General features: G+C 41.5%; 1 protein-coding gene across 2 annotated transcripts in view; it reads right to left on the bottom strand.

The window, feature by feature from the left end:
• Positions 1-19669, bottom strand: part of RNLS (renalase, FAD dependent amine oxidase) — a 177760-nt gene that overhangs the window by 6396 nt on the left and 151695 nt on the right. For both annotated transcript variants that reach the window (XM_083149055.1, XM_083149056.1), the window contains exon 6: positions 13627-13802. In XM_083149055.1, the coding sequence (XP_083005181.1) occupies positions 13627-13802 (176 nt within the window). The remainder of the gene's footprint in view (positions 1-13626; positions 13803-19669) is intronic.

The raw sequence follows: 19669 nt of genomic DNA, 5'->3' as shown, positions 1-19669 counted from the left end.
ATTACAGCAACTACTGCTAATGAATTTAAAAAAAAACTGGATACATTTTTGGCCACTAAGGGAATCTTATAGATATGACTTAAGCTGGCCATACAGATGTATCGGGATTCATCTTTGCAGGTGATGGCGTCGCCATCGCCATCACCTGCATCCCCGGCATCTGTATGCCGGAAGGGGACGCGCGCGCACGAGGTGCGCGCGCGTCCCCTTCCGACGGTGCTGCCCTCGGTCGCTCGGTGTCCACACCGGGCGACCGCACCCCCCCGCAGCCTCCTCGGGTCCCCCCCAGCACTATCGAGCGGGAGGCGGACAGTATTGCGTCCGCCTCACCGCCCGGATACTGAGACGCGTGTGCGCGGGGGACGCACGCGTGTCTCAGTCAGATGGAGCACCATGTTGCTGGCGGATCGCCAGCAGCATGCTGCTGGCGGATCGCCAGCAAAGATAAAACCGGCCCCATCTGTACATCAGAAAGATCGATCTTAAGATTGATTGCGCTCATATTGTGTACAATTTCCCTTGAAATCCCCGGGAGACCTTGGTGGTTTTTGGACACACAATCTACTCACAATCCATCATACAATCAGTCATACAATCCATCTGCTGCATGATTGTAGGATTGTGTACACATGATGTGCACACAATCTGCATACAATCCATCTTACAATCAATTGAGATTGTATGATTGGGTACAATATCTTTCTGATGTATGGCCTCCTTTACTCAACTCAGTCAAATAGGTTAAAATCGATAGACTAACGTCTTTTTTCAACCTTAATTACTATGTTACTATGTAAGGAGGAAGTGCTCTGCTGCCCTCAAGTCACGTGACCCTCTCGGAAGCAGGAAGGAGAGGAGTCCACCACTGCTGCTGTTGGGTGCTGTGCCGGATGTTCCAGGATGACGGAGAATGCCGGAGGTATGTGAATATTTCTGCTTCAGGACATCACTGAAGTGCACTGTGGTAAAATGGTTCCTGGTTCATAAACCCCCTAGTAGACCAGCCCCATATTTAAATTAAGCTTCAATCAATACAGCAGCAGATGAATACGCAGCAGATGAATTGTATGATGGTTTGTGAGTACATTGTGTGTCCAAAAACCACCAAGGACTACCAGGGAGTTGAAGTAAAAGTTGGACACAATCATGATTGTAAGCAGGTCTTTCTAATATATTGTCACCTTTAGACTCCGATGCTGAGGCAGAGTTGAAAATAAGAATAACTCGAAAGATAAAACGTGTATATGCAGATCTGGGTATATCTTCAGATGATAACATATCTTCAGTGGCAGCATATGCTCCTGGTTTACAATAAGTTATCATCATCATTTGTGTGCTCCAGTACCGGCCCTAAATGAAATGCAAAACACATGGCCCTTAGCAGGCACATTTACACCTATACAGAATGCCAATCTGCAGGAGCTATACTTGCATTAACACGTTTCGCTGAACTTTACCTATGAGAGAACACCCTGTCACTCCCCCGTCTTGTATGTTTCGTCATGGAGACGTGTTTGAAAACTAATCGCATTCATGGAAGATATGTTATGCAAACTGGGGCACGTTCCACTGCTAATTACAATAAGATCTAGAAACAAACAACATGTATACATAAATGTGCTTAATAGATTAAACTAAGGAATGACCACATAAAACGTTTATGGCATGAATGGTTGACAGTCACTAGTAGTGTTCATTCTAGCACCCGCTATCTTTGAGAACCCATGCAGTTCCTGTTCCCTGCCTGGGGTGTCGCTGTCTGCTGTGGTGTTTCTAGCACTGGTCTGGTTTGCATACCAGTGCTAATATACAGACCACACTGTGTGAGAAGCACTACAGCAGACAGCGACACCCCAGGCAGGGAAGAGGAACTGCATGGGTTGCCAAAGATAGCGGGTGCTAGAATGAACACTAACTAGGTCGACTATTAATGGTCAACAGACAGGACGACACATGAAAAATGTCAACATGCATTAGGTCGACATGGTCAAAAGGTCGACACAATCAAAAGGTTGACATGGAAACGGTCGACATGAGGTTTTAAATGATTTTGTGTCTATGTCGACACAAGTCAACCTGGACACAGTTCGTTTGTTTGCCATGCTGCAATCGGCACGCTATGATAATCTAACTTTATGCCCCCTTGGATGGAAAAGAATAAACAAGTCGGATACCATTTAAAACTGTGAAAAGAGGAGAAACATAATTATGTGTTAACACTTTGAGTGCCAAGAGAATGTTTCAAAATAGGTGTGAAAATTGGCAAGCTAACATCGTAATGACTGGCAATCTGTGTTTTATATAGGAAATATAGTCTTTATTGACACAACATTTTTTTTATTTGAATTTATATAACAAATGTGAGCGGCGCCGGCCATTTTTAGTGGATGTTTTGAATGAGGGGTTAAAATACCTACGCTGCTTTCACCAATTGTTTGTGGGAAGTCAGATGGGTCAAATACATTTCTGAGCTTCTCAGTTACAAACTTTTAGCAGAGTGTTATCTTTTATGGTTTTGTGTTACTCTGTATTGACATTAATGGCGTGTACAATTAGTGCGCAGACAATATGCATAAAGGGATTACAGCTGAAATCCAAATCCACAGAATGACAGTAGGTAAATTATAGTGTTACCAGAAGAAACATGATCATAATTTCTATTCCTATGTTTAAAACAACAGTGCCAGATGTATTTAACCCTCTGGGTGTTAGATTTGTTACCTAATATGGAACAATACAGAGACGTAATATAAAACGACGAAGAAAACAAATCTTTGTTTAAATTTCCGAAGGCTATGTTTTTTTTATTTTAGTGGGGTGTTTTGACTTACTAGTGATGGAGAGTGTCTTCAGTACCCAGCCCTGAAAAATGTAGGCATTGAAATTTGTCAAATAGTTTAATTGATGTGGGGCTTGCATGTGCCAAAACATTGTGTGACCCTATACATAGATCTCGTAGCAAAAATGGCAGCTGACAGGATCATTTTATATTATCTAAAAAATTTTTATGTTATTTGTTATTCAGAATAGTTACAAAACTCTCTGTAAACGGTTTGCATTGACTTTACAATGTAACGATGTGACGGTGTGACGGGGTGGTGCGATGAGAGGCGAGCTCCCGCACACATTCTGTCACACAGCTCAAAATGTATGCGCTGCACATACTTTTTTGAACTAGGTCCCGATCGCATCGCTTGCAAATTGTGTGCGATGCGACCGGGACCAAAACGCATCCAATAATCGCACCGTGTATGGGCATCTCAAGATTTTACAGTAAAATAAATAAATCAATATTCCAATTATATGATTTAGTAAATAAAATGATGTTTTAGTTATGAATGGCTCAGCATGAGTTACACTCCTCAAATCCTCTAAAAGATGAAGTTCATTAGGTCGACATCAAACAGTGAACACGCACAAGGTCGATGCATGAAAGGTTGAGAGGAGTTTTTCACTATTTTGTTGTTAATTTCAAAACCTGGGCACATGCTTGACATGTTGACCACATTGACCGTATGTATGTCGACAAATGACTGTCAACTTAGACATTGTCTATCAGCCATCCTCTTTTAAAGAGCAGAGAAGTGGATAAGAAGCAACCAATCAGCTTCTATATATACTTTTATAGAATTTATTTGGTAAATACTACCTCTAAGATGATTGGTTGCTATAGATAAGTTCTCTCCTCTTCAGCCCTGATACATTTTCCTACTTTTGTTAGTTTATTCACAAAATGGGTCAGTTTTGTTATTCATTTCTTAATTTTGTAAGGCTGCTTTAAAAGGGTGAAAGCAAGTAATGAACTAATTCCCCTCTGTGGAACTTTTAATCCCTTCAAATAGAAATAATAGCCCAAGACAATCTATTTTCCAAAAGTTAAACCAGACTTTCTTTCAACACTGGTTTTATATACAGTTCTCTGTTAAAGAGTGTAAGTTACCTGTTATTTTAAGAGTAAAATAATACTTGAATGGAATCTGTGGGAGACTCCTACACCCCCAGAAGAGTGAGCAACTCTCCACTCATACCTTCCACTTCATAGAGAATAAGGGGGGTATTCAATCCCGGGTCAGGACTGTTGCTCCGTCCCGACAGCCATGACCCTGGCCCGTTTTAGTTTTGCTCGACCGCAAATCATCCGGCGGGATTCAATGTCCGCCTGCCAATTGGCAAAAAGGGGGTGTGTCCACGTAAATGGCTGTGGATTGTGGAGACCAGACCGTGATCGCAACAATTCATGACCGTTCTCGGCAAAACGGGCCCGACAACTTTTAAAGTCGGACCGTTCTGGCGGTCGGCCTCTTCAATGCTGTCGGGCAAGACATCATTTAATAGGCGCCCTGTCGGAAATAGCGTCAGGGATTGAATACCCCCCAAATATCGAGAATCCTCCATCTGTGAGGAGGAGGCAGGGACTAGTAATTCTGTGATAATTTAATTTAATCGTTTAGGCATGGTCCATTATTCAAATAAGCATGATTTGACGCATTTTCCCCAATAGGGGTGAGGCCTGATTAGGCTCATATCACCCCATCATATACCATGTTATCATCATATATATTATTTCTAGAAGGTGATTTTTAATGACGCTCCCTTTTTCTCCCTTCATACTTAACCAAAATCAATAAATGAGGTACAGTTTTAAAGAGTTAAGCTCCGTACATACGGAGGAATATGATTGTTGAGCAATATATTGTTCAATGTCCCATTTTCATCAGTGACCAGAGATGGTCGCTGATGAAAAGGAGACACTGCCGGGGGAAGACGCAGGGGGACACAACTGTGAGCCGGGAAGCCGCTGGTTGCAGAAGCACGCTCCTGCGACCAGTGGGCATCGCAGGGCTGGATGCATGAGCGCGGTCCCAGTGACAGTCGACACGTCCGCACAGGGATATAGGCGCTCAATTACCATATCCCCGGCGACTCTTGCTAGAATGACACCGTGTACGGGGCTTAAGTTCTCCACTTCTGACCAATTGTTAATTTAGAATTGCACATTGTATTGTTTGTTTAAAAATCAAATTAAAAAATGGACTTTTGGCCCATTCGCATGCACAATTTTCATACAGGCCACCTTGTTTAATCAGTACTTGTTTCCTAGCACGGCCACAATCGCGGGCATCGGGTGTCATTTTTAGTGGTCTGCGACGCGACCGACGCGATGCCCCCGATTTTGCCATTGAAATGCATTGAAAATAGTAAAAATCGCGTCGGTCGCGTCGTATGCGGCAAAAAAAGGCTTAAATGGTCCAGACGCGATGCCCCCGATTTCCCATAGGAAACAATGTTAAATGCCTCAATGTACCCGCGATGCCCCCGATTTCCCATAGGAAACAATGTTAAATGCCTCAATTTCACAAAATTATCATAGGGAACAATGGTAAATGGGCCAGAAACCCCCAAAAACACCCCTGAACAGTGAAATGTCCCCCCAAAAGTAGTTTACGCCACCCCACGATCAACGCGAACCCGAAGCGTGGCGAGCGCAGCGAGCCCGCGAGGGGCGGTGGTACGCGTCCTTCGACCTTTTCATACCCCCACTATCCACGTCGGCGTGGAGTTGAGAATAGAATAGTGTGGCGAGCGCAGCGAGCCACCGAGCCCGAAGCGTGGCGAGCGCAGCGAGCCCCGCGAGGGGACGCGGATACCTTCACAGGTAAACGCGTCCCTTCGCGGGCTTCACAGGTATCCGCTGCGCTCGCCACACTATTCTATTCTCAACTCCACGCCGACGTGGATAGTGGGGGTATGAAAAGGTCGGAGGACGCGTACCGCCGCCCCTCGCGGGCTCGCTGCGCTTCGGGTTCGCGTTGATCGTGGGGTGGCGTAAATTACTTTTGGGGGGACATTTCACTGAGCCATTTAACATTAATTCCTATGGGAAATCGGGGGCATCGCGGGTAAATTGAGGCATTTAACATTGTTCCCTATGGGGAAATCGCGGGCATCGCGTCGGCACCATCGCACCCGATTTTTTAGTGCATGCGATGCCCCCGATTTTTCCTCACGATGCCCACGATCATGATCGTTGTGGCCGTGCTAGGAAACAAGTACCGTTTAATCTATTGGTGCTTTATAATAAACACCTAGTTGCTGCTAGTTCATTTTTATAGTGAAAGGCTAAATAAAGACTTGCAACAGTGAATGGATAATTAGAAGTAACATAAATCATCAAATACAAAGCGATTACAGTAAAACTGGAGCTAAGTATGAGATTTTGGCTGGTTTTGGTTTATGGATGACATTTTCATTACTTGCAAGATAGATTGGTTTCTGTACATAAATCAGGGTCAGGCCATGGCAGAAAATGATGGATGTTACAAGGCTAACTAGATTTCATCTGACTCCATGTACAACACAAATAGAATCTTCTTTTCCTTGAACAATAAACAAAAAGGAAGAAGCATGGTACTGAAATCTGGAAGGAATACAAGATTGTAATTTGCAGTTCACTTTAATGTAGTAGTATAGTAATAGAAGGTAATACAATACAAATAAATAGCAGTGGAGCAAAATAATAAGACACGGAGTGTGTGTGTGTGTGTGTGTGTGCACTCTGGGTTGGCGAGACTCCTATGAGGTCAATAGGTCAACAGTCAATAGGCAGAAGGCCAACACATGAAAAGGTTGATGGGCATTAGGCTGACACAGTGAAAAGGTCAACATGGAAAAGTATTTCATGAGCTTTTTTTTTAAATCGACTTGTTCATACTTTACCATCCCGGTGATCATAGAGGTAAATTATACCTCTATGTGCCCAAAGAATGGCAAGCGCAGCGAGCCATGCAAAGTGAATGCGGTACAATAATATGATGTCTATGTCGACATAGACAAAAACCCTAAACACTCATGTCTACCTTGATCCATGTTGACCTTTTCCATGTCGACTGTTTGCTTGTGTCGACCTATTGACCATGTTGACCTAATGAATGTCAACCTTTTTCATGTGTTGACCTGCTGCCTGTTGACTAATGATGGTTGACCTTTTGATCCTATGCTTGTTGACCTAATGATCTACACCTGGCAAAACTATTGGCATACCTATGCAACCAGATGGCATCATAACTAGATGTCACTTACCATTGGATTACATTAACCTACTGACATTTTTCTTGCGTTGCATGAAAGACAGGAGTTTCCATAGCGATCAGACAAACTTTTGTCAAAAACTGAATGTGGCAGAGCATGACAATAACAGTTGCCACACCCATTCTAAAATGGGTAGAACATATTCAAAACACAGTGTATGACTTTTCCAAATCAGGATGAGGTGAACAAAGGATAGAATCCCAGGACATTTTAAGTTATGACTGCCTAATGGCATAAAGGTGACATCAAAGCAGACATTGCTAAAGCTCAGCCTCTAATGCGCCACAGATTTCTATTTGTCATGAGGATAAGGCCATGGAGAAATAGTAATCGTCTTCTTTCCATGGTAAATAAGAAATGTGTCTTGGTGACCAAAGCATGTCCTGTGTCTTCTCCCCACCCACAAAACTTGAGATTACTGTATTATGATCACATATTTATATTGTGATAAGTTTATGCAGCCCTGTTTCAGAGATGTTCACTATGCGGTCCTGAAGAAGCTTTTACGAAAGCGTACGCTTGACTGCACACCTAGGGCCTTATTCTGATCTGAGCTCAGTACAAATTTGTTCGGAAAATGGACAAAACCATGTGCACTGCAGGTGGAGCAGATGTAACATGTGCAGAGAGAGTTAGATTTGTGTAAGTTATTTTGTTTCTATGCAGGGTAAATACTGGCTGCATTGTTTTTACACTGCAATTTAGATTTCAGTTTCAGCACACCCCACCCAAATTTAACTCTCTTTGCACAGGTTACATCTGCTCCACCTGCAGTGCACATGGTTTTGCCCATTTTGAGAACAAATTTGTACTGAGCTCAGATCAGAATAAGGCTCCTAGGGCCTTATTTTGGTTCATTCTTTCTGACAAAATCCTTCTTAGATGGACAAAACCATGTGCACTGCAGGGGGGGCAGATGTAACATGTGCAGAGAGAATTAGATTTGGGTGAGTAATTTTGTTTCTGTGCAGGGAAAATACTGACTGCTTTATTTTTACACTGCAATATAGATCTCACTTTGAAGTAAAACCCCACCCAAATCTAATTCACTCTGCACGTTACATCTGCCCCACCTGCAGTGCACATGGTTTTGCCCATCTAAGAAGGATTTTGTCAGAAAGAATGAAAAAAAATAAGGCCCCTAGTGTGTTAAACCCCACTTCCCTTCCCCCATATGATTGTATTTTGATCTGTTTAGGCCGGTGGAGACACAGGGTATCCGTAGCACACGGTTCCCTGTAGTACATTGACATGGACTCTAGCGCAAGAGCCGTGTACACTCCTGTCTGATCTGACACGCAAGAGCGAGGTAGTGCATGGCGGCACACCTCAGACACAGCTCTGCGGTCAGCACACAGGCTGTGGAACTAGCGGCTCCAGCCAGCCAAGCCAGCGGTAGCGCTGAAACGGGATCACACCCATGTTCAGGCGCTTATCGCTACTGCATAGTGAGCCCCAGGAATATATACATTGTATCTGATAATTGTTACATCCTGGATAAGCATACACACTGTAAAACTGTCAATACCAGACATAACTTTTCCACTCTAAAATTTCAACCACCGTGCTTTATAAAATTATAAAATTATTCAAGGACAGTGTGAAGTGGGGTCCCACTAGGTGAGGATATATTATATCCTTTTTAAATCACTCAATGTTGTCCTATGTGTTTTTCATGTTTTTTTATATCTTCGCAACTATTTTAATGAAACCAATAAAAGTCATGTTTTATTATTAAATTCTCTTTTGGTGCACCAACCAAAGACACCCTTTCTCTGTCCTCCCCACTATGCAGCCGCTACTGTAGAATTATGCTTATGCCATGGGAGGTGTCTTGAGTTAATAGACGCCTCCTACTGACTCTACTGATCCGCTGCTGTGTATGAGGATGTAGCATCGGATCATCTGCGTGAATATTGGCTGTCTGAGTAACCCAAAGGATGGCCGGGATATTATACGTATCTGAAACCAATGAAGATGCGTTCAAGAATGCAGCCTTTGTATCCAGCACACCCAGAAAATAAGTACATCATGCCCCGTGTAACTACAGAAAATATACAACAAAACAGTCACTTAAAACAAACAGCAAAACAAAAAAATGGAAAATGTCCCTCGACTGTTGCCGGTGGGTAAAGTAAAGCCCCGCACACATGGGGCGATGGGAGCTTTGTGCTGAGCAATTTAGCATCGCTCAAATCACTCAGCACTGCACCAGCAATGTTTGCTGAGCGATCTGTCACTGCCCGCCTTCTCAATACAGAGAACGCCGATGATGACTAAAATTCTAGTCAGGTGATAGCGACGTGCGGGACTGCACAACACTGTCTCCGGGGGCCATACACAAAGAGCGATCCGAGCTACATTTCTAAGCGATATGGTCAGATCACTTAGAAATGGGGCTGAAATCACCCCATGTGTATGCCCCTTAACACCACTGCTGCTTACAATGCTATATATTTCATGATGAAGTGCGTACTGGGAACACATTGGGAATCCAAAATGTTGGGTGAGCAACTGATACGCACTGGCTGTAGTTTGGGTTACTGATGACAGAACATGTACATTTTATATAAGTGCCGGTGTTGTAATCATCATGACTCTGCCTTGATATCTGGAAAACATTCACCTCTATTTGTAACATCTTATATACAATACGTGCTTTTATAGCGCCTAATCCTGACAGTCTTAAGCTCCTGTCTAGTAACTAGAAGTGTTGCTATCCTCTGACAAGGCCTTAGAAATGTGTCTGTACAATGTGCAATGGGAATTTTACAATCCAAAAACAGACACGAAAAGTAGAGGAGTTGAAAAATTGATATATTTTATTACACATGTGCCCCATCAAAGATCAACATCTAAAAGTATTCTGAGATGTATAGAAAAACGCCTTCAAGTAAAGGAGTTTAAAGGATGTCCTCTCTTAGAACAAAAAAACATTGCTTGGTTTTCTACTGTGTATCCGATTACCAGAACACACACTCATGATTCTATTTTTGTATTCATTGTAGACCAGAAAGTTTGGAAATGTTATTTATGGGGTCCCCCCCCCCCTTCTTAAAGCCATTAAATGCACAACGTGTGGAGCAGATATGCATGCTATAACCTGCTAGCTCTACCCCCGCACATCATGAAGCATACACAGGGTTGTTGAGGCTAATGCCTGATGCTGTTCGTGTAATCTCTGGTGGATAATTGTAGTTGCTAACTCAGCATCAAAATAATGGATTTCACACAGTGATACTCTTATTTCTTTCACATGGAAAAGATAAAGAAATTTTGGCATTCAAAATAAATGAGTGGGCTGCTAGAGGACATGCATGATTTTAAATATTTATTACTTTGCTGCAAATGTCTTCTTGTGAAGTTATTCAGTATAAAAATAGAACTGAGGAACCTGGTGATTGTATATATGTCATCTGATGGTTTTCAATACATTACAAACCTGACAACCTTGAAACCTTTTTGCATTGAGAAGGTAAGGTGCATGCCAACGCAGAGAGCGCTTTCCAAAATGTGCAGCTTCCATCATTGAATCTTACTGAAGTATCTTGAACATCAATCTCGCATCACGTGGGCATAATATACAGTAAGGTGCCTGACTGCTGCTAGTCTCTCTGTGTTCAGCAAAGATACCCTAACTCACCCAGCCCCTCCCAACAACAGGAGCTCTCTTCGGCAACTCTGTAAATGAGACCCTATTGACACTCAGGGGTAGATGTATGAAGCGGTGATAAGGGAGGAGTGCCTGGTACTTTATCACCAGCCAATCAGCTCCTGACTGTCCCTTTGTATATCCAGCCTGTAACATACCAGTAAAGAGCTGAGTAGCGTATTGGGTATCCCGAATATTATACATAGGTTTTTAGCACTTTTTATTCCAATTAGGAGTCCCTATACTGTTTTGTTTTCCTTTATTTCTATAACTGGGTTTTGGATATTAATGAAGGATTATAAAAATTAGGTGGTTATACGCTTGTGCAATTTTGTCTTATGTACAGTATATGCTTGTTTTATACTGATTACTATACCTTGTTATGTATATGTGTTTACTATAAGTATATGTGAAAATGATAAATAAAATATAAAAAAAAAAACAGTAAGGAGCTGATTGGCCAGTGATAAAGTACCAGGCACTTTATCACTTCAAAAAAACTCCACAGGGTGATACTGAGCGCTGATTGTTATTCAGTGCTGCTGCTGTAACCAATAGGGGGATTACCATAAACCCCTAATAGTAGTAGAAAACCAAAAAAGAAGAATGGGTACAGCGCTGTACTGAATATAAGAAATATTTAATAAAAATTGTTCACAATAAAATATAATATTACATTTAATAATACACACAAGACACACACACATAAAACATGCAATCTCCTTAATTAAGGTTAGAACTGGTTAGTAATCAATAGGTTTGCAATTGCATCTATCATATGCTCCAACTTTGAGCCAGTTAGTAGATTTTAGTGAAATTGAGAGTTCAAGTCCCCACACATGTGCACATTAGATGTGGTTATACTTAATTGTAATCCAGGGGTATTGTGGCTTGTGACATCAGCGATGAAAATTCTCCGACCCTTCTCACTTCTCCTCCGTAATCACCACTTCATATATCTGCCGCTCAGAGCCATGCGCTTGCTCATATAATCAAGGGTAATTGTCCAACATTTGTGATGTTACACCAGTAGGAAAGACTAAAGTTATGCACTTTCATAGCTATACATGGTCTAACAATATATTTTATTTACTTATTATATACATTTTAATACACTAAAAAAAATATATTTTAATAAGCTGTATTAAAAAAGTAAAAAAAATGCGTGTAAAAAAACCCTCTCATGAAATAAAAATACAACGGTCTAGTCACTAGATTGGTATTTTTGAATCTTTTTTTATTGGTATAATTAATGAGTTGCAGCACAGAAAGAAAGCCATAAAAATGTCCTACACTGCACTACATTAGCACATTTAGTATTGTCGAACCTCACCTCAAACATCCATGTCTTAGATAAAGCTCCCATATAGGAGCGAATCTTGTCAGAGACAAATAGTGTGGAGTGGACCCCAAAATCCTTTGCAAACGAAGGGATCAACATTTCGGGGAAACCGCCTATCATCCTGATGATGGGGTTAATATCCCCAAAACGTTGATGTACTTTTGCAGAGATTAATACACTCTTTTTTCACTTTTTTATATTTCAATGATGTATCTTGAGGCACTGAATTTAAATGCCAAGCAATCATATTCTTGCACATATTTAGTGCCAGTTACATATCATGTCCCCAGTAGTGCCAGTTACATATCATGTCCCCAGTAGTGCCAGTTACATATCATGTTCCCAGTAGTGCCAGTTACATATCATGTCCCCAGTAGTTCCAGAACAATTCTGCTAGCCTTTCCTCTATTGAGAGGCCTTATTCACTGTTACCAATCCAGGAGGATTAGATATCCATCTCTATAATTGGTAATAGATCAACAGGAAAGGTGTGATAGACGTGCTATGAACGTTTATGGTTTTATATATATTTTATACTGGTACACAATATATCAGAATTTTGAGTTCCTTGTGGAAGTTAGGATTAGGAGAACTTCCATCTCTCCTATAGAAAAGGGAATCTTTTAACCATACCATGAGAGTCATGAGAACCAATTTATACTTAAAGATTTTATTACTGTTCCCCTGATGAAGTCTATCTAGACGAAATGCGTTGGGTAGTTTTTGAATTGCTGTATCTGTGACAACTCATTGAAGGATCAAATAAACTTTTATATTGAATGAACTTCTCTCTCTCTGCTTCACTGAAATTTGGATCAACATATATGTACATTAAATTTAAGTTATAGGTGCCATACCACTATTGGGGATTATACTGTGGTTTTCTATTCCCTGACCCTCAGGGAGCATTGTGGTTAGGCAGACGACTATTATAAACCTTATTTAATTTAATTTATTAAGCGCGTAGTGTAATATTGGGGATCGTAATGAGGACTGCTTAATGATGAGTATTCGCCTGTTGGGTGTCATTTCATTATGCTTTACATTTGAGCATTGAGATGTCCTGTTTTGGACAAATAAATCTGCATATTTGAAAATCATGATATGGACTGGTGCTGGTCTTCTGTTTACCTACAGGGATGTATTGAATATTGTTTTTGGACTTGGCACAGTCATCCAATAATTGTTACAAAGTGCTGTGCGATCACTTCTATGGTCTATATATATATATATATATATATATATATATATATATAAACAAAAGGTCCAGTGCGTAAAGTATTCTATGTACAAGTGTATTAGTCCAGTTTCCCAGGTGTCAGTCTCACTGCAGCCTCCTCTCATAGACCCACCACAGGTCAGGAATTTGAGTATGAAACAAGAAGAGAGGCTACTTTTCAGCGTGCGCCACTCTCTTCTTGTTGTTTCATATATATATATATATATATATATATATACACACACACACACACACCGTGTCCAAAAAGCTTCATCCGTATTGAAGGTGAAGTAGAAGACCCCTTACATGTGTGTAATGGCTTACCTGTGAGTAGCGCCATTTCTGACACTTCACGGCCTTTGGTTGAGGAAGATTTGGTAGTACTGTATCAAGATGCTTCATAATCAGGGGTTGTACATCTTCTTTCTCCTCTTCTAAGTGCTCTATCCCAAACGGTATACTGGTATGTACTACGAGGGAGGGCCCGACTTCTGAAGAATCTATGAAAAGAAGAGTCCATTATGCGGTTTTGCAACTGCAAAAGTATTTACACTAACCATTCTGGTTAACACAGAATGTAACTGCATTCATCATAGTACGGTGATTACTGAGGAGATTATTTCATAGATTATCTCTGTTCATAACATAAAGATGCAATGATACAGTATGTCCCTGTTCTGCATACAGAATGGAAACATGCAATAACACTGCCTAACAAGTGACTGAGATAAGCACTAAAGTTTTTTTTAATATAGTGATATTAATATATATTCATAAATCATATGTGACTATCTCTTAGATGTCGGGGAGGCATCTACATATTGGGGTGTGCTCCCAGACTTGATGGTAAGTAGACTTTCCTACATATTTTGCACACTACCATAGAGAAGTGGGAAGGGACATGATACAATTTAAAGCAAATTACATAACTGTCCAGTATGCTACCAGAAATTGGCGCATTGACTGTCAGAGGGTAGGGCCATGCTAGCCACTTGCCAATGTCTGTATAAATGGTGAGTTCTGATACCAGTACTTCTGTGTTCTTTAGGTAACTGTGTACTTTAAGGAATGATTAACACCATCTGTAAATTATAAATTATAACAGAAAGCCTCATCGGATAGGTAACCTGTAAAGGCAATTTGACAAGAGCCTACAGTTGCCAACTTTCTGGTCACCAGGTATGTTACATGAGGCAGGAGAGGGGCGAGCTTGGGTGAGTGAGTTTTAATATTTATAAAATGTAAAAGTAGCTAGTGCATTTGCAAATACCCATGCATTTGTGTCATCACAACACAGTAGAGGATGCTGGGAGCAGGAAGCTGGGCACATCCTCTGGAGTGTTGGAGATGCGGAAGAAACAGTATCTAGAATTTGTTCTGTATTTTTCCCCAAAATATCATTGTATTAGATATAGGAAATTGAACATGGATAGTGAGATTACCTGCATCATGAGTATGTAGATTTGTTTTTATTCATTGCTTAACACTACAATTTCATGGCTTAAGGAGCCCATACACGCTCCGTTCTGGGCATCGTTCTGTACTTGTTAAGTACACATTGTATCGCATTGCATGCATTGTGCATGCAATGCGATGCGATATGATATGATGTAAAGCTAGTACAAAAAGTATGTGCAGCACATACTTTTTGTACTGTACGATGAGATGCGCGGGAGAGCGCATCTCATAGTACAGAACGGACGGTGCAGAATGTAGCGTGTATAGGCTCCAATTAAGGTGTTGTTTACTATTGTAAAGTGCAACAGAATCTGCTGCGCTATATAAGAAACTGTAAATAAATAATAAATAAATAAGGTGACTATTCTCCCTGAGGTTTTGATTGGCAATTAGGCTGTGTCAGACCTAATACTATTACATGACCACAAATGTTTCCTTATATATGTCAATCTGCAATTTACCATTATTAGCAATAAAGTATAGCAGTGTGGAATATATAATACATTATGTAATAATTGGCCAGTTTCAGGGATGTATGCAATTAGATAGATAGATAGATAGATATAATTCCTTTATTCGTCTCACAATGGAGAAATTTACAATTGTTACAGCAAGGTTCAAGTACAGATAAGGGTGATAATAGCATAATTCTGATATATATGGAGTTGAGTGATTATTGGTCAACTGGGCATGTATCATGATGCATTAAAAGTCCGCAAAGTGAGGACTCTCAATGCTGCACGTGGCACCAACAGGAAGGGGACCGAACACCATATTGCTAGAAAAGTGGGTACTTGTGAGTTATCCGGACGCCCGATTTCTAAATCGGGTCGGATCGGGACATCGCATCGCATCGCATGCGACCATCGGATGCGATGCGATGCGATGACCCGATTTTCCCATAGGAATCAATGTTAAAATGGACTGAGTCCATTTTAACATGGAATTCAATGGGAAAAAGGGGTCCTTTTCATACCCCTACTATCCAAGTGGGCATGGAGTTGGATATAAACCTGTGGCGAGCGTAGCGAGCCACCGAGCCCGAAGCGTGGCGAGCGTAGCGAGCCCCGCGAGGGGACACGGAATACCGTCCCCTCGCGGGGCTCGGTGGCTCGCTACGCTCGCCACAGGTTTATATCCAACTCCATGCCCACTTGGATAGTAGGGGTATGAAAAGGACCCCTTTTTCCCATTGAATTCCATGTTAAAATGGACTCAGTCCATTTTAACATTGATTCCTATGGAAAAATCGGGTCATCGCATCCGATGGTCGCATGCGATGCGATGCGATATCGCATCGCATCTGATTGTATGCCTTAACTTAAGGCATACAATCAAAAAATCGGGCGTCCAGATAACTCACAAGTACCGAAAAGTGTAAAGAAGTTTAGAACACGTGATCTATACCCATTTGCTGACTTTTAATGTTTAAGGCAGTGGTTTCCAAACTTTTTGAATCACGGCACCCTAAAGTATCAGATTATTTTTCACGGCACCCCTAGGCCAAAAGTTGGTTACTAGTTTCAGGAAAGATATTAAATAAGTTGTGATTTAAAGGTTTTCCTTAGGTCCATTTATTTGGTGAGGAACATGATTCACTTCTGTTTACCCACATATTCTTAATTGGAAGCCACAAGCACTGATTTTGCCTATTTCATTGGCCATAAATAACTTGAACCACCAACCTGAGGCACCCTTGCAAGTGCTCCAAGGCACCCCAGGGAGCCTAGGCACACAGTTTGGGAACCACTGGTTTAAGGGACTAAAATGACTATGTATTGTTCAGATGTTGTATTTATATATACTATATAGGTAAGAGATTAGGTGATACAGGAAGTGAGTCACACAAAGGAAGTGGAAATGACTCCATCTTTGATACAGGAAGTGAGTCACACACAGAAAGTGGAAACGACTCCATCTTTGATATCACACACCATAAATAGCAAGCCCACAGGCAAGTCCTCCATGCCTTGATAAAGAGATGCACATCTCGAAACGCGTCAGCAGGAGGACTTGCTATTCACTGGATGACACTCTCTGCTGAAGGCTTTTGGTAGTACACCGCCCTCCAAGGAGTAAGGTAGGACAGGAGTGTTGTTCTCACCATACAGAGTCTACGATACCGGTCAGCAGCTCTGAATGTGTACCCTGCCTTATGCAAAGAGGACTGGGCTGCCTCTCCACTAGCAGACAGTATTTTTTAATTTTTGTATATTGTTTTGAAAATTTTAAAATAAACTTCATATATTCTTTGAAAAACACCATTGAGTGAGAAACAAACCTTTATGATCGTGACCCTGCATATATAACCGTGAGTACCGGCATGCATTTTGAAAAAGATACCTTGATGAGGGAGATTTAGAACTTTCACGTGTAAGTGAGGTACGCCTCCACGGAAAACTACATATCCGTCAATTAAAGAAACCCAGATATGCTTACCCTCACTACATGTCTATGTAAGTGAGGTAGGAATATTGAAATACTGGGACACATCTTCCTTTACAGGGACTTTCTGTGGAAATTGCTCTTACTAAGTAGCCCTCCATCTCTCCTTGTTTTTTTTTCTCCACATAAAATCTGTGAGAACAACATCAATATAGAAAGAAAAACAAGAAGAACATAACAAGTTAAGTAGTCATATCGTCAAAATCTATGTTTGATTTTATGTAGTGCCATATCCCCTAACCAAAAACCTCTCTATCTGTAACGTCCAGTCTGATCACCTGTGAACTGTAAATGTAGCTATACTGTATGTTCCATTATACCATGTTAGGAACTATTTTGGTGTCATATTAATAAAGGAAATAAAAACATAACAAAATTAAGGTCCAAGGGTTACTGCCATTGTTGATTCTTGTACAGGTTGAATATCCGTATCCGGATATCCATTATCCGGATTATTCCAAAAAAACGTGTTTTTTTTTTTTTGAATAGTTAAAAAAAAAAATTCTCTCCCCCCTGACCCTTTTTTTATACTTACCTAGTCCTCCGGCATCCATGGCAGGCCTTCAGCTTCATCTCCGGCGTCTCCAGCGGTCCTAGGAGTGCATTCCGCGAGTTCCCAGGCGTGCCGGTGACGTCACCAGCGCGCCTGAGAACTCGCGCAATGCACTCCTGGGACCGCTGGAGACGCCGGAGACTCCATGGACGCCGAGGGACCATCGGGGACAGGTAAGTATGTAAAAAAAATTATTCCAAAAATCGTAAAAATCCCTTATTCGGAATGCTCGTGGTCCCGAGCATTTCGGATAAGGGATACTCAACCTGTATAGAATACATTATATTAAAATAGCATACAATGAACTAACAATTATATAAAACAGTTAATACAGTATGTCACAGCTAATGGAACCACAGGAAAATGGTGTTTTTGAATATACTGTACATATGCACACTGTACAGTATATGCAGTACAATGGACATTGGACTTTTCAGACTTGGCCATAGAAATCTGTTGAAATGTAATCATTGCGAGCATATGTTAAATGAGTTTATTATTATTACATTGTTAAACTTGTGTTATCATTATGTATAAAATTGCTGGGAGATTTATGCATTGTGCACAACAAAGCACGGCAGAAGTTAAACATTTCGCGCACTAAAAGCACTGTATTATAATGCTCCTAGAGCTGGATGGCTCCGAGAGTGATATTAACACAGCATGAAAAATGTTCAACAAGAGAGAGCATGTTCGTGATTGTTGGCTGCTGCTGGTAGATCTGTACTGGGATCATATATTTGTTACATAAGACTAATAAATTATGGAGGTAGAATTTCACTTTTGGATCCATTCAAAATGAGCCAGAAATGACCTCAGAAAACTTTACGGTCTGCAGGTCTTTGTGTTTAAAATAAAAGCAGCGGCTAAAAGGAGCAGCCGCTTTTTTGGATGTATTTATTGGTAGATATGTGTGTGATTTGAAGGGTAGTGAAAGGCTTAAGACATTCAAACATTGCAGTTATTTAGTTTCCAGCACTTTTGGAATCCATCCAAGCACAAGTCACACAGGGGCAGAAGCAAAGTTACACACAAGTCGCAACTGCACTCGCACTGTGTGCACTGAGCTAAATGCACATGCTTGCCTGTATGCAGAATTGTATGCATCTAGGGCCTAATTCTACATCACTCGGAATGGGGTGAATTCGGCCCCGTTCCAATGTTTGGGGGTCTGCGTATTTGTGCATGTGCAGACTCTGGCAACAAATGGCTTCGGCAAGTTACACACTCGCTGGGCCCTTCGTTGTGGTAAGGGAGGGCTGGGTGCAGTGACAGCGATGGCTCATGGACCGGGTATTAGGCACTCGGTAAGCAGCAGTGTTTACGGCTTACTGAACCTGAATTAGGGCCCTACAACGATGCACTACCCCATGCACTTGGCTTCATATAAATCATCAATATTGCTGTGCTCTTGCAGCACTTACTATTACTGCTGCTGAAAAGTAATGGATCTCTGTGTACACACAACCTTGTATAGGGTGCAATTCTGTTTCCACTCCCTTGTGAAACATACTGTAGCCCACATTTTACCCACTTACACCCTTTCAACTGCCAGTGTACTGTATATGCTCCCACTTGGCTCCGGAACATGTAGGGGTAAATTTACTAAGATGGAAATCCTACTGAAGATGGGATTTAGTCCATAGCAACCAATCAGATTCTGGCCATCATTCTGGTTGACTCGGTAAGCTGCAGCTTGCCGAGTTCCAAAGAGGCCGCCCTGTCGAATACATGCGGCCCCCCCGTGCGCCATAGTATCCCCTGAGTCTTGAAAACACATCCCCTTGCATATCCCGCGGCAGTAGAAATAATTTCTCCTGGACTTGAAAATATAAGTCAGTGTGTCGGGACGAAGACAGGGTGGGCGGCTGACGTCATGTGACCTCAGCCATCCGCCCCCAGTACAGTCCG

The sequence above is a fragment of the Crinia signifera genome, chromosome 6 (genome assembly GCF_055691185.1).
Source record: "Crinia signifera chromosome 6, ASM5569118v1, whole genome shotgun sequence".
In the NCBI taxonomy this organism is placed as follows: Eukaryota; Metazoa; Chordata; class Amphibia; order Anura; family Myobatrachidae; genus Crinia; species Crinia signifera.
This window is presented reverse-complemented; position numbering and strand designations above follow the sequence as displayed.